The sequence below is a fragment of the Thalassophryne amazonica genome, chromosome 12 (assembly GCF_902500255.1).
Source record: "Thalassophryne amazonica chromosome 12, fThaAma1.1, whole genome shotgun sequence".
Taxonomy (NCBI): Eukaryota; Metazoa; Chordata; class Actinopteri; order Batrachoidiformes; family Batrachoididae; genus Thalassophryne; species Thalassophryne amazonica.
In genome coordinates this window covers 27,349,976-27,366,297 of record NC_047114.1, presented here as the reverse complement: position 1 = coordinate 27,366,297, position 16,322 = coordinate 27,349,976, and the positions used below count along the sequence as shown (strand labels likewise).

Genomic DNA, 16,322 nt, shown 5'->3' with positions numbered 1-16,322 from the left:
TGATTCACTGTGCCCCGTGAATTAGTGTCTGGGGCACAGTGAATCAAAAATTTTCAAATCGATTTTAAACACCTGTAAATTACACTTGGGGAGACATAAATAACACACCCTCATAAACAATAACTTGCTGTATTAAATCCACAATAGAATGACCTAAACCTATGCATAATGTGTTTATGCTGCCACCAAACAACATTTCTGATCCACTGTGCCCCGGCTTCCCCTACAGAGTACAATGTTAAGTTAAAAGCACTGAGTAATCTGTGTTCTAATGTATTTTTTTTATTTTCTTTTACCTTTTTACATAGCTCTTATGTTGGTTTGAGAAATGCAAAGAACTAATAGTCTTTAAACCATCGGTCCGGGCTAACTAAATTCGACTGGATTCCACTGGGCACTCCGTGAGGGCCGCTCACTGAACCATCTGTGCTCTGTACAAGATGCTGTGCACAGTCTGTGGGAGCGAAGGAGAACCTCCTACTCACCCTTGAGATGGCATGTGATGAAGAACGGCTCATTTCCACTTATAGAAACAGGCACAGAAGCAGACTGTTTCTTGAATACCTGATTTAGTTTCTCATTTTCAGTGTATGTGGAGTATTTCTAGATGCAAACTTTACAATGTGTTTCTGACAGACCTGCTGCCCTGTATCAGCTCAGTGAAATGGTGTATTTAACTACACGAAAGGCATCAACTAAATGTAAACCCACACTAAATATCAGACACAAGCACTTATTTATTAAGAGAAATCATTATGAGAAGAGTCACCAATGATGATTCAGGTCCATTTTCGACACAGAAAGCATGAAGGGAAATATAAACACACAATATACAGTCTCGTCTGAAAGTATTGTAACAATGCAAATTCATGTATGGTTTTTATACACTGAAGACATTTGGCTTTGAGGTCAAAAGACTGATATGATAAGACAGTTATAACTGTCATGTTTTGTTTTGTGATGTGTGAAACAACATGATACCTTTAGTATCAGCTGTTCCAATACTTTCAGAGTGGACTGTAAATTTCAGCCAACAGCAAGACTTACATTGACCGAAGATCTTTCAAGCTATGATATAACTATACCTTGAAAGCTTCCCTTCTTCGGTACTCTAGCTTGGCCATCTCGTCTGCTACCCAGTCAGGGATATCAGGGATGGCAACATGGATGATGTACTTTAGGAGGATTGCAAAGTGCTGCAAATCACCAAAACCATAGAAGGACAAGCTCAACAGTGACATTAAGGTACAATCGCATTCTGTTGTCTATAAAAAAAGGAAATATATTTAAATCACATACAAAAGATTCCCGTGATGTCTATGGTTTGTGCCTAGCACAAAGTCGTGCACAGCGCAAAGCAAAAGGTCATGCTAATTTTCCAACTAGCAGTTGCGAATTTCATGTCCCATTGTGCATGTGGCAAATATACTTCCACTCATTTTTGTGCCCATGGGCATGTTGTGTTAACATGAGGTGTGGTTAGGTTCAGTGCCGTTGCATTGCTTTGTGAGGCAGCAGAACGTGATTATAGACCACCAAAACGTTGGTCTAAAGACAAGAGAAGAGTTTTTCCTGCTATTTATATGGTGCAATATTCAGATATGCCTTACACAGGTGGGTTCATGAAACATGTACATTCCATTTGTACACACAAAGATGATCATTAGCATTCCTCACCATTCATCAGACTACAACCAAACTGAATTGAAAGCAAAAATTAAAAGAAAATAAATAGCTAGAAACAAACCTTTATGTTTAGCAAGTCAGAGTAAGACTTTATGTGAAAGGGAATGGAACACTGACTTGCCATTTGTACGCCATGCTTGGTCACAGCTCTTGGCCATTTATATATATATATATATATATATATATATATATATATATATACATATATATATATATATATATATACATATATATATATACATATATATATATATATATATATAGTTTGATGTTGAAAGCACCTCTAATCACTAATCAGGAATCACGGAGGACCGTTTCAACTTTAGCTTTTTTCCTCTCTCTCTCGTGCGCTGCATGAGGTGGAGAACGTATTTGGAACAGTCTAAAAATTAATTATTTGTAATGTTTATATTGTAATGGCTTTGTAAAACAGTTGCATGTTCACTCCTTTTTCATGAGCAGCTGTATGTTTATGATAAATTTAACATATCATTATGATTGATCAGATGAGCTGCGCTGTGTGCGCTGAAGCAATCACTCATGCTCACACGCAGTGTTTTTTAATTGTTTGTGCAATGATCATATACATGGCTCATTATTTGAATAATCACTGAAATTTCTGACAAATCCATGCGTGGCTCATTATTCATGGATTCATTATTTGGTGGGACCAAAGCTTAAGGTTCAACCTCCTTACTCTTGTGAAGCATCTTGGGGTGACTTATGTTGTGATTTGGCACTGTACAAATAAACTGAAATAAATTCATTAACTCTCATTTATTGCACTGAGTTTCTTCCTCAATGAGTTCGACAAGTGGGGAGTACCAAGAAAGTGCTGGCCATGCTACATGCTAGGAGCAAAGACGTATATAAGAGATCAGGAGGACAAACATCGGGAAGGTGTTGCAGGAATGAAGCACTCAACTGCTCCCTGTTTGACGCTTAGTGTGAACATTTGTTTAATCACCAGAAAGCCTCTTACGTCTCTCCAATGGAAAAAGTAATGCCCCAAGTTCCAGCACCCCCGACCCGTAAAAGGAATGACAGATGAGGACTATTTCCACCACTGGAACTCAACCTAGTTCCCAGATGTCATGTACTTTTACAAGAACAGCCCCATAATTTGCCTTTTTGTCTGTGACCGTTTCAGCTGCAACATAGCTTTTTTCATTCCTCTTTGAGGCCTTGAATCGTTGTTGGACCTGATACCTCAAGAAAAAAGCCAACCACCCCTCTACCTCTTCATTGGTCCATCTGTCACTGCTACTATTCTCTTTTGGTTCTTCTGTTCTTGGTCTTGTTTTGCAACTCTGGTTTGGTGCTTGCTATTGTCATTATCTCTCACGTGAGTTAATGACCAATTAGCATCAAGCTTTGCCCAATTTTTTGAGTCTTGACTTAAAAATGTCCACAGACTCAGACTGCCTCACAGTCGCAGGAAGACTGTTCCACAGGGTGGGTGCATGATACGAAAAGGCTCTTTGACCTGCTGACTTCTTCTTCACCCTGGGAACACAGAGAGGTCCCGCATCCTGCGACCGCAAAGCCCGGGCTGGCACGTAGAGTTCCACCAGATCAGCCAGATAAGATGGCGTCAGTCCATGAACAACCTTATAAGTCAATAACAAAACCTCAAAATCTGCTCTACAGAGACAGGGAGCCAGTGCAAAGATGCCAAAATGGGTGTGATATGTTCAGACCTTCTGCTATGTGTCAGAAGTCTGGCGGCAGCGTTCTGAATCAGCTGAAGACCCCTAATGCTGGACTGTGGTAACCCTGAAAATAGAACATTACAATAATCTAGTGTAGAAGAAACAAAAGCATGAATCAGGGTCTCAGCATCAGCCATAGACAGGATGGGGCAGATCCTCGCTATATTTCTTAGATGGAAAAAAGCAGTCCTAGTATCATCCCTGATGTGGAGGTCAAAAGACAACGTGGGATCAAAAATTACCCCAAGGTTCCTCATTTTGTCCGTATGATGTATGACACAGGAACCCAGGCTGAGCGCCAGCTGGTCAAACTAATGCTGATGTCTCACTGGACCAAGAACCATCATTTCAGCCTTATCAAAGTTTAAAAGTAGGAAGTTACTAGACATCCAACTTCTCACTGATAGAAGACAGTCCTCCAGGGATTTTATGGGAGTGAGATTTCCCGCAGTTATCGGCATGTACAACTGAGTATCATCAGCATAAGAATGAAAGGCAATCCCAAAACTCCGCAGTATACGCCCAAGGGGTGCCACATACAGGGAGAAAAGCAAAGGGCCTAAAACAGATCCCTGTGGAACCCCAAATCTCATGTCAGCAAGGTCAGAGGTAGTGCCATTATACAAGACACATTGAGAACGACTGGACAGATATGACGTCAACCAGGCAAGGGCACTTCCAGTAATCCCAAAAAAATTCTCCAACCTATTGAGCAAAATATGATGATCCATGGTATCAAACGCAGCACTGAGATCTAACAACACCAAAACCGTAGTGGTGTCTGAGTCCACTGCTCGCAGAAGATCATTCACAACTTTAGTGAGCGCTGTCTCTGTGGAGTGATATTTCTGAAAAGCAGACTGCAGCAGCTCAAAAAGATCATTCTCAGTAAGGTGGTCTATGAGCTGCCGTGAAACCACCTTTTCGAAAATTTTGGAACAGAATGATAGATTTGATATCGGCCTGTAATTTTTCAATACACTAGGGTCAAGATTAGATTTCTTAAGTAATGGTTTAATCACTGCTGATTTAAAACATTTCCGAACAGATCCAGAGGTTAATGACAGATTGATAATTTCCAGCACAGTCGGCCCAAGAGTGGGCCACAGATCCTTAAACAATTTTGTTGGTATGGGATCAAATAAACAGGTTGTGCTTTTTGTAGATGCCACAGGTTTCATTAGCAAGCCTAATGAAATACTATTAAATTCTGTCAATCTAGGTAACACCTCAATGGTAGCGCCCACCTCCATAGCAGGTTTTAATGGCTGGGAAGAGGCGTGCTGAGATATGCTTAGCCTAATATCTTCTATTTTCTTCTCAAAATAATCCAAGAAATCCTGTGCTGAAAAGGGAGAACAACTAACAGGTGGCTGCCCGTGAATAAGAAATGTGACCGTGTCAAACAAAAACTTTGAGTTATGTTTGTTTTTACTGATCAAATCAGAGTAATAGGTCCGCTTCGTGGCCAGTAGTGCATGCTTATACAGTAATCTAAAATAGCATCCCGCCACACAAGGTGGAACACCTCTAATTTGGAATAACGCCATTTCCGTTCCAAACCTCTAGCCTTCTGCCTGAGGTCATGTTAGTTAACTGTCTAAATTCAACTCTTTGCACTCTGGGCCTTACTTTGGAGTCAGGTTACATGCAAATAACAAAGTGGTGTTGGACACACCCCACGTGTACTTGCGCTGTTAAGAATGTTGCTGCTTGAGTTTTGATTAGGAGAAGAAAGTTTGATCATATTAAGCTGATTTTGGCCTCATCCAACTGATTTTCTGTCTGTGCAAGGTCTGATTTTGAGGTTTTGTTATTAACATACAAAATCCTTCATGGACTAGCACCTCCCTATCTGGATGATCTAATTAAACCTTATGTACCAGCGTGTCCCTGCATGCATCAGGATGCAGGATTATTACGTGCTCCAAAGGTTAAAAAGAAGTCAGCAGTTCACAGATCTTTTTCTTAGTCATTAAAATCTAAAGACCCATGCTACTAATAATTGGAGCAGGACTTTGTCTCATCATATCTAAATTCCTAGACTGTTCGTGAAGCAAAGGGATCGCTGCCTGCCATCACATTAGCTTCCTGTCTGTGTGTTCCAATGTGGACATTCATTTTTGATTTGTGTGTTTGACAATTCTTTGTTGTATTTTGTTCACCTGATTCCTGTTATTGTTTGAATGTGCTAAAGCCCCTTTCACACTGGGCCTGTGTAGAGCTGCATTGTATTGTGTATCTATTATGCAGGAATGGCTGCATATGTTGCGCGCAGGGAGGGGAAGCTTTGGCCTGCTTCTTCTTCTTCTGTGGTTTTGAAGCTTCACTGCCAGCAAAGTGCAGTGGGATGAATAAAATCTAGCAATGCTGGTATGTACTGATAAAAAAAAAAACCTAAAGGATTTTTCACTGGACTGGTGTAAGGTAGCGTACAATTGTGGAGGCATGGTGTACAGTAGCCCAGTGTTACGTAGACTTGCATACAGTAGCGGAGTGTTGCATAGACTTGCGCAGAGCACTGGACAAAGTGCTCGATGGCGAATATCTGCAAAAAAAATTAAACACGTTTAATTTTTGGACATCATTAAATATGTTTAATTTTTTTGCATCCATTTCATGGACCCTTTTGCATCACCTCAGCGTATTGCCATTTAGGACTGCATAAGCTCGGCGTAGTCAGTACGCTGAATTACGCAACTCTACGTTGGCCCAGTATGAAAGGGGCTTAAGCAAGGTGGTGAGCCCTGAGTCTGATATGTTTGAAGTTTCTTCCTCAAAAACATCCACGGGAGTTTTTCCTTCCCACTGTTGCCTACATACTTGCTCTTGGGGGTTGGTAAGGATAACCTTACCCTTGTGAAGTACTTTGGTGTGACTTGGGGAGGTAATGGTCTAGTGATTAAGTTGTTGGGCTTGAGAACAGAAGATCCTCGTTTCAAATCTCAGCGTGACTGGAAAATCACTAAGGGCCCTTGGGCAAGACCTTTAATCCCCTATTGCTCCCAGTGTGTAGTGAGTGCCTTGTATGGCAGCACCCTGACATCGGGGTGAATGTGTGGCATTATTGTAAAGCGCTGTAAGCCTCTGATGCAGATGGAAAAGAGCTATACAAATGCAGTCCATTTACTTATGTTGTGATTTGGTGCTGTACAAATTAATTGAATTAAGTTGGCTGTGCACTTCAGACCATGCGCCATAGATAGGGCCCAATGTGCTCACAGACAGACACAACAAGACTTGCCATAAAGGCTTCTTCAGTGAAGGCTCACAAGAATAAATTCCAGGCCATGCATATGGTTGCTTTATTTGTGTTCCGTGTATCAATACATACCTCCAGTAAGACAATAGAGATGATCGTCATCTCAGGACTCAGCCAGGGGAAGAGACGCTGCAGCTGACCACACTGACCAATCAGGTAACAGTTCACAATGATAGCTATCAACCCCATGGCCTCCATTGCGGTCTGAAGTAAGAGAGATTTTCATACCCATAATCAGACAATATCCAAGCTTTTTTGATATTTATACAAAACTGTTCTGTGTGCATCTGTCAGCCATGTCTGTGCCTTGTGTTTTTGTGTTTGTATTCAGTCCTCTGTCATTTTCTGTGTCTACATTTATGTGTTATTGTCTTCTGCCTGTGCCCCTTTTGTATTCAGTGTGTCCTCCCATGTCTGTCATCCACGTGGATCCCTTTTGTGGCTTGTCTCTCCTGTGTCTTTGTGATCAGTCCACTGTCTGTGTTGTCCTGATCTTTCCCCTGTCTTGAGTTTATCTTGTATTTGAGTTTTTGCTTTGCTTTCTTATAAGAATAAGAAGGAACTTTATTAATCTCGAAAGCAAATTGTTTTGCCAGAGTGCCCAAACAGTAAACATTGTTTTTTTTACAGTGACGAGTACAACATGTTTGTGCAAAATGACTGAAGACACTTGCACAAGATGTTTGACAGCATTGCACATAACTCTGAGTAACTGAAAAACTCTGATCGTTATGTTTTCATCCTGCAGAAGGGGGCGGAGTTATACAGTCTGATTGCCACAGGTAAGAAGGACCTCCTGTGGCGTTCTGTGGTGCACCTCGGTGGCCTCAGTCTTTGGCTGAAGGTGCTGTGACTGTTGTGTGGGCCGCTGAAGAGGAGGTACTGCTGGCTCACCACCACCGGATGGCGCCCTGCTTGGAGTGCGGGCTTCAAGCACAAGAGGGCGCCAGAACCACTGGGAGTGACAGCCGTCAATCATCCTCAACACCAGCTGTCACTCATCATCTCATCATCACCATCACCATAAAGGCCGGGTGGCGACTCCACCTCCTCGCCGAGAAATCTCCTACGATACAAGGTAATCTCTCTGCTGACTTATCCGTCAAATAATAATCTGATCTGTTTTGCAGCTGTTTTTTCCTGGTGGTATTTCCTTGACTGGATTTTCGGAGCTGCACGTGTGTATGATTGGAGGTGGAGGCTCTCCCTCCACAAGAATCAATAATCAAGGTTGCTGGGTGTGAGGATTCACACTCACTACCTTCTGTTTTTTCTGCCAGCAGTACCAGGGCCGACAACGGAGGACAGAGACCACCTGGGGACTCGGGGCTTGGCGGCTTCGGTGTTCTTCAGGCCGTTGGTGGTAGAAGCGGTGTGGGTCCCGGCTCTTCGTTCATCTGAGGTCTCCTATCTTCGAGCCTGCCCGCAATCCTCTTGTGTGTGATTGGCAGTACCTTTGTTTATTTTACGTTGTGTTCTTGTGCAACATTAAATTGTTACTCCTTCCCTTATCCATTGTCCGTTCATTAGCGCCCCCTGTTGTGGGTCCGTGTTACGACACCTTCCCAACAGTGACAAGACATCAGTGTAGCATGCAGGGAGTGGGAGGTGTTGTCACAGATGGTGAGCAGTTTTCTCAACATCCTCCTCTCTGACACCTCCACCACAGACTTCAGTTCCACCCCCAGGACAGAGCCAGCCCTCCTGCTGTGCTTGTTGAGTTTGTTCATGTCAGCTGCCTTCAGCCTGCTGCCTCAGCACACTACAGCGTAGAAGATGACACTGGAGACCACTGTGTGATAAAACATCTGCAACATATTTCTGCAGACTTTGAAAAAATCTGAACCTACTGAGGTCGTACAGCTGTACTTCACCACACAGTATGTTTTTCATACAGTGTGTTTTTCATGTTGCACTCAGGTTCCCTATTGAGTTCCATGTGTCTTGACTGCATGTGTTCTTTGATTTAGTTTTGATTATTGTTTAGTTCTCGTTGTAGCTTGTGTTCTGTTTGCCTTCTTGTTTATTTTTAGTTTTTATGTCAGCTTTTCCATTGTTGCACTTACACTTGAGTTTCACAGTCATTTTTGCATTTTGTGTACTTGGTGTTGTATTTTGGTTATGTTTCATTATTCGGTTTGATTTCCACTTACAGGTGTGCTCAAACATTTACATACCCTGGCAGAATTTTTGTCCATTTTTCAGAGAATATGACTGATAGCACAAAAACGTTTTTTTCACTCATGGTTAGTGGTTGGGTGAAGTCATTTATTGTCAAACAACTATGGTTACTCTTTATAAATCATAATGACTTCAGAAACTACCCAAATGACCCTGATCAAAAGTTTACATACCCCTGTTCTTAATACCGTGTGTTTCTAGGGCCCGGTCACACGGCACACAGCAATACCTGAATGAAGGAAAAAAAGTCACAAAGTCACAACTCATTGAGAAAAAGTGGACGAATGAGCCGGCACTTTTCCCATCACTGAAAAGCCTGAAAAGTCCAGAGCGCATAAAAGAACGAAACAAAACCGAAACTAGCAAAAGAAAAACAAAGTGACCTTGACACTTTAAACAAAATCAAAACGAAACATTCACGATGACATGACTTGACAGCGGGTATCAGACCAAACGCCAGCTTGTGTCAAGTATGCAGCCAACATATACTCTCCACAGCACCTGCAGCTGCGAGTTCTGGTTGTCTTGACAACAGGTTTGTCTTCACTACAACAACGTGTGTACACACGCACGTTCCAGCCGTCTCTGGCTGATAACAGTTGAAAAAACATCCTTGCCGCTATTGTTTCTGTAGGACAACATTGCTCCCACACATGGACGAGACACGTTCAGCTCGTCTGAGCTTTAGTTATTGATCTGTTCAGATATTGGCAATGTTCGTACAAGACGTCAGACTTGGGAGGTTGGACGAAGTTAGACAACAATCAAATGGAACAATGATGTTACAGGAACTACACAAATGATGAGGAACCGTCAACACAGAAAGCAAACCAGATTATGGATGAATTGAGGTTATCGTCAGGATTGATTCACATTTTTCAACAATTTGAAATTTATGACGAAGCGCCAGCTACAGGAACGAAGCTGGACGATGGTTAAACAATGTCTCAGAAAGTCAACACAAGTCAAGATTTCTTGTTTCGTTTTGGCTTTGGTGTCCTTCGTTAGTGCCGTCTGACCGGGGCTTTAACATCAATAACAGCTTGGGGTCTTTTGTGGTAGTTGTGGACGAGGCTCTCTGATGGTAAAGCTGCCACTGAATATGGACTTTATTTACATCAACAACAAAGAAATACAAACAGACGTGTTGATTTATTTGACAAACCCTGACACATCTCTTCCTAGCCTTCTTTCCTACTTGACACTTTTAGTTCAGTATCTGGGTATAAATTGAATATTTCTAAAACACAAATACTGAGTTTCAATTATAAACCATCTCAAATACTGACTTCCAAGATTCAAACAAATTGGAATTTGGAGCATATAGAATATCTTGGAGTAAACATTCCAAAGGATTTATCTAAACTGTATGAAATTAATCTAACTCCTTTGTGTCAGAAGATTAAAAGTGATATAAAAAGATGGGATCTGCTACCAATATTCAATTTGAATCAAGAGTGGACACAGTCAAAATGAACATTTTATCCAGGATGTTGTAATTATTTCAATCACTCCCAATTCCAATTAGTGATGAGCAGTTCAATAAATGGGATAAATTAATCTCCAAGTTTATTTGGCAGGGGAAAAGGCCAAGACTGAGATTGAAGACCCTTCAATTGGTTAAAGGGAGGGGAGGCCTTGCCTTGCCATGTTTTAAGGATTATTATATGTCAGCCCAATTTAGAACATTGGTATGTTGGTGCAACACAGATTATGAAGCCAGGTGGAAGCAAATAGAAACTAAAATTTCAGAGAATTGCCCAATTCAATCCATACTGGGAGATAAAAGACTTGTCAAACAACAAATTCAACAAAATAATCAGTGGATTAACTTACCACCAATTATGGTTGCATTTCATTAAAAATTATAATTTTTATGAACAAGTCAGAATATTACGGTGGGCTCCCAATGATCTAGACTTTGCACCAAATACAATGGATAAGACGTATGAAGCCTGGGCAAGGCGGGGCCTAACTTCATTTTATACATACTTCTTGAAAGAAACTATGGGGGACTTTCAATCATTACAAAGACAATTCGAATTGATGAACAAAGATTTCTTTCGATTTTTACAAATTCGTCACCATATCACAGGCTTTTTACCAAAAGACAGCAATGTACACTCAACAAAAATATAAACGCAACACTTTTGGTTTTGCTCCCATTTTGTATGAGATGAACTCAAAGATCTAAAACTTTTTCCACATACACAATATCACCATTTCCCTCAAATATTGTTCACAAACCAGTCTAAATCTGTGATAGTGAGCACTTCTCCTTTGCTGAGATAATCCATCCCACCTCACAGGTGTGCCATATCAAGATGCTGATTAGACACCATGATTAGTGCACAGGTGTGCCTTAGACTGCCCACAATAAAAGGCCACTCTGACAGGTGCAGTTTTGTTTTATTGGGGGGGGGGGGGGGGGGGATACCAGTCAGTATCTGCTGTGACCACCATTTGCCTCATGCAGTGCAACACATCTCCTTCACATAGAGTTGATCAGGCTGTCAATTGTGGCCTGTGGAATGTTGGTCCACTCCTCTTCAATGGCTGTGCGAAGTTGCTGGATATTGGCAGGAACTGGTACACGCTGTCATATTGTTGTCGTATTGTTGAGTATATTTGAAATACCAATTTTAAGGATATTTATCAAAGCATATCAAGGTGATTCTGGCCTTAAATTGATATCAAGAATTTACAAGGATTTTCAGGACATCAAAAACTTAAACACAAAATACATTAAACAAAAATGGGAAATGGAGTCCAATTCAATCATGTCTAATGAAAGCTGGTTAAAATATACTGCTTTCCAGTGGAAGATCACAAATTCAAATTCCTGGAGAAGTTTTGGCTGGAAATGTCTTACCAGATATTTTATTACACCTGCTCAAAGTTCTCATTATTCAGGTCAGTCCGATTGCTGGAGGAACTGTGGGACTCAAACAGCAAACCACTTTCATTTGTTTTGGTCCTGCCCCTTGATACAAAATTTTTGGATTAATGTTCAGTCTGAACTGAGTACAATGTTAATTTTACCATCAAACTTAAACTGGGATGAGTTATTGTTTGGCTTTTTGAACTCTGTGGACACCAATGCTAACATGAAACGCCTATTTGGAATTTTAAGTTTAGCAGCACGTAAATCTATCACCAAAAAGTGGCTAAAGCCTGATTCCCCAACAATTGATGATTGGCACAACCTGGTCTATTCAATTTTTATAATGGAAAGAATTACAATGTCTAACAGACTTGAGGGAGATACATTTGAAAAAATATGGGCTAAATGGAAGGTTTATATTGTGCTACGAAGGCCTGAGTTTGTTTGATTATGTAACCTGTAATATTTGTATAGGGAACATACTTAAGGACAATACTGTACACCTTGTAGATGTTCTGTGTTAATGTATTTTTTGTGTAAAATTATTTGAAAATTAAAAAAAAATAAAATTATAAAAAAAAAAAAAATTCTTCCATGGTATGTAAACCTTTAAGCACAACTGTACCTAAGTTTATAGTCACCTTGTATTCTGTTAGTTTATCACGTCTCTGTTGTTCCTGTCCTCCCTGATTCCACACACCTGTTGTTCATTAGTTTGTTTTGTTTTTAAGCCGCACCATTTTCCTCTTGGTTTGCCAGTTGTTTAATGTTTGTCTCACCTGCTGTCGCTATTTGTAAGTACCTCATGTTTATAGTTTCTTCCTGTTAGTTCATCTATTGTTAGTTTTGCGTATCCTTTTATTCATCCTGTTTGGACACCGCCCTGTACTTTTGTTTGGACTCCTTTTGTGTTTTCACCCTGGCACATCATTTGTTGGATTGTTTGTTCACCATTGAATTATTAAATCACTGTGGTTTTTCAGCTAACTTGCTGCCTGCGTATAGGGGTTGCATGTGACTTTGTTATTCATAACATAAAACAAAGCACACTTACCTGCCATTGTCCAATGTTCTCAACCCTCTGTCCAAAGGGCCGCTGCAGGCCTGTACAGAGCTTCAAAGCATCACTGCGGATCTCAATAATGTTGTTAATGAGAGCACACATGGCCGCCAAGGGGAACGCCGAGGAGAACAGCACCACATAACCAAACTGGATGAACATTTCTTGGTAGTCCTGGAGAGTATCCTATCAAGGTCAAGTAATAATATTTAAAACAATATCCTTCATAGTGAACAACTGGACACAGACGATATTTTGATCTAATGGGAGTCAGATCATCTTAAATAAGTATAGTTTTTTTTAATCACAAAGCAGAAGAAAGAGAAGAAGAAAGAAAACAGTCACACCTCATATGTTTGCATACAGCTCTCAATCTCTGCCTGGGTCAAAGTGACTGTTTTGCGTTCTTCAGGTGGATCAATCCATGACTTCTTGTCCTCCTTCCCCTCTGTTCCATTGTTTTTTTTCTCACGTTCCTTTGAAGGTGACATAGTTGCATTATCCTTGATCTCCTATTAAAATACACATTCGTTCAACTCAGATCATGTTAAGAAGCATGTGCTGGTGGTGCACTTTACTGCTTTAACAATAACACAGAACTAATTTGGGTCTCAAATGTTAACCTCCCAGGCAAGCATGAAGTTTGTAATGGGTCAAATTTTTGTGTTTTGGTTTACTGAAGATATTATTCTATCTTTAGGTTATGTTGTTAATTTTTCCTGTTAGTACTGTGATGATCACATTCTGATTTTTGTCTCCACATTATACTGCCTCTGGTGTGTTATTATTTGTTCTTGTTCTGCTATGGTTAATAGTCTTTGTCTTATTGCCATTTCTGTATTTTATTTACCTTTGGCATATCACTATTTCTATCTTTAATTTTTCCCTGGTCTCTCTCTCCCTTTGGTCTCTGGCTCCCTTTTGTGTTGTTTTTTTTCTACCAGCTGTCTTGTGTCTTCATGAGACGGCTGGTAGAAATGTAATGGTAAAAACAATTTACCATTCTGTCTGCATTGTCATCATTTCGCATGCTCAATGAGAATACAGCTGATCTCAACTGCCAATCTTAAATTATAGTATTTTAGTATCTCCCTCTGCTGCAGTCCTTGCTGGATTAAGTGTTTTTTATGTGTTTTCAGTGCCTCTTGTTATGTTCCTACTTATTATTCCAGTGACTTTTCCAGTTACTATGTTTTTTGATTCCATGTTACAGCTCTTTGCTGATATTTTGGACTCCTGTATTTTTTGCCTGCTGTTCTGGATTCTCTGGTATGAAAATCTCTGCATAGAGAGGTGATGGTCTTGTGGTTCAGCAGTAGGCATCAGACCAGAGGATCCTCAGTTCCAACCCCAGTCTGGCCGGACAATCACTACGGACCCTTGGGAAAAGTCTGTGATCCCCAAGTTGCTCCTAGTGTGTAGTGAGTGCCTTGCATGGCAGCACCATGACATCGGTGTGTCTGTATGAATGTGAGGCATCATTGCAAAACACTTTGAGCTTCTCATATAGATGGAAAAGCACTAATAAATGCAGTCCATTTGCTGAACTACACCACTACAGCTATTGAACTCATGCTGTTTTGGATAATTTTGCTGCTTACCTCCTTCGAACACTGTTGTTCCTGAGAGGTTTGGACTCTGTTTGGATTTCTGGACAGTTCTGCTGTCTCTTACCTCTTTCGCAGTTTTTTGGCTAATTACTGTTGTGTGTGGGCCGCCAGAAGAGGAGGTACTGCTGGCCCACCACCAGTGGGCGCCCTGCCTGAAGTGCGGGCTTCAGGCACGAGAGGGCGCTGCCGCCATGGACACAGCCGGGGGTGACAGCTGTCACTCATTACCTCTTGACAGCTGTCACCCATCTACTCAACATCATCGGGAGAGCAGGGAGCGCAGGCGTCTGCAGGAGGCGTGATTGGTGAGCTGCAGCACATTCTCACCGCCTTTACGGCTCGGTTGGATCAAATGACCGAGCAAAACATCCTCCTGAACCGCAGGGTGGAGGCTCTCTCCGCGCAGATGGCGGCGAGCGCTCAGGGCGCTGCTGCAGCTCCTCCTCCTGCCGACCCTGTGCAGGATATGAACGTTCCAGTGGTGGTTCAACAACCCCTCCCACCATCCCCTGAAGCATACATAAGCCCTCCTGAGCCGTACGGAGGTTGTGTGGAGACGTGCGCAGACTTTCTCATGCACAACGTCCCGTCATGTACGCGTCAGATGCTAGTAAAATAGCTTATGTGATTGCTCTGCTTCGGGGTAAGGCACGCGCCTGGGCTACGGCGCTCTGGGAACAGAACTCACGGTTGTTATCAGCATACACTGGGTTTGTGGGGGAGTTCAGAACAGTGTTTGATCACCCTAACAGAGGAGAGACCGCTTCAACTGTGCTGCTGTCAATGAGACAGGGACGCGAGAGCGCAGCCGCTTATGCAGTCAACTTCCGCATCGCGGCTGCGAGGTCCGGCTGGAATAACGTTGCGCTCCGCGCCACCTTCATAACGGACTGTCGTTGGTCCTGAAAGAGCAGCTGGTAGCTAAGGACGAACCGCGGGATTTAGATGGGCTTATCGATCTCGTTATACGGTTAGACAATCGGTTGGAGGAACGCCGTCGGGAGCGAGGCGAAGGACGTGGCCAGATACGCGCCACCCCTCTCCCTTCCGGGTTCGAAAAGGGGCCGCCCTCCCCACGCTCCACAGCCGCAGCGCTCTGTGGGGCAACAGCTCCCCCTGCTGACGTTGTTAGGGAAACTCACAGGGCCAAAATGAGGAGGCTGATCCGCGGGGAGTGTTTTCTCTGCAGCTCAAAGGAGCACATACAGAAAAACTGCCCCAAACGGCCAAAACGACAACACTCGCCCTTAGAGACTGGGCTAAGGGGGGGTCAAAACATTCAAGTGAGACACACACAGATTGCCACATGACTCCCAGCAACAGTTCCTCGGCTTTGCTCATTTCTATAGGAGGTTCATTAAGGGCTACAGTCAGGTAGTTAGCCCCCTGACAGCCCTGACCTCTCCAAAAGTCCCCTTCACCTGGTCGGATCGGTGCGAAGCCGCGTTCAAGGAGTTGAAACGACGGTTCTCTACTGCGCCAGTTTTGGTGCAGCCCGACCCTAGCCGCCAGTTCGTGGTTGAAGTGGACGCCTCTGACTCAGGGATAGGAGCCGTGCTATCCCAGAGCGGAGAGACCGATAAGGTTCTTCACCCGTGTGCTTCTGGTGGGCGTCTATGGAGGCCGACGTCCGGGAATATATCCAGGCTTGCACCACCTGTGCCAGGGGCAAGGCAGTACATAAAAAGGCCCAAGGACTCCTCCAGCCGCTGCCGGTGCCCCATCGCCCCTGGTCCCACATCGGCCTGGATTTCGTCACGGGCCTCCCGCCGTCCCAGGGCAACACCGCCATCTTCACGATAGTGGACCGATTCTCCAAGGCGGCCCACTTCGTGGCCCTCCGAAGCTCCCAACAGCCCAGGAGACAGCAGACCTCCTGGTCCACCACGTCGTCCGTCTGCATGGGATACCCTCCGACATCGTCTCA

At 42.7% G+C, this 16,322-nt stretch overlaps 1 protein-coding gene across 2 annotated transcripts in view; it reads right to left on the bottom strand.

The window, feature by feature from the left end:
- The window catches only part of ano8a (anoctamin 8a), a 127,740-nt gene that overhangs the window by 5,945 nt on the left and 105,473 nt on the right, over positions 1–16,322 (bottom strand). Inside the window, exons 14-17 of one of the 2 annotated variants that reach the window (XM_034183015.1) lie at positions 13,133–13,297; positions 12,780–12,971; positions 6,733–6,864; positions 1,086–1,196 (exon numbers count right to left, since the gene is read on the bottom strand). In XM_034183015.1, coding sequence (XP_034038906.1) covers positions 1,086–1,196; positions 6,733–6,864; positions 12,780–12,971; positions 13,133–13,297 — 600 coding nt within the window. The remainder of the gene's footprint in view (positions 1–1,085; positions 1,197–6,732; positions 6,865–12,779; positions 12,972–13,132; positions 13,298–16,322) is intronic. The other variant, XM_034183016.1, reaches the window with a different exon arrangement.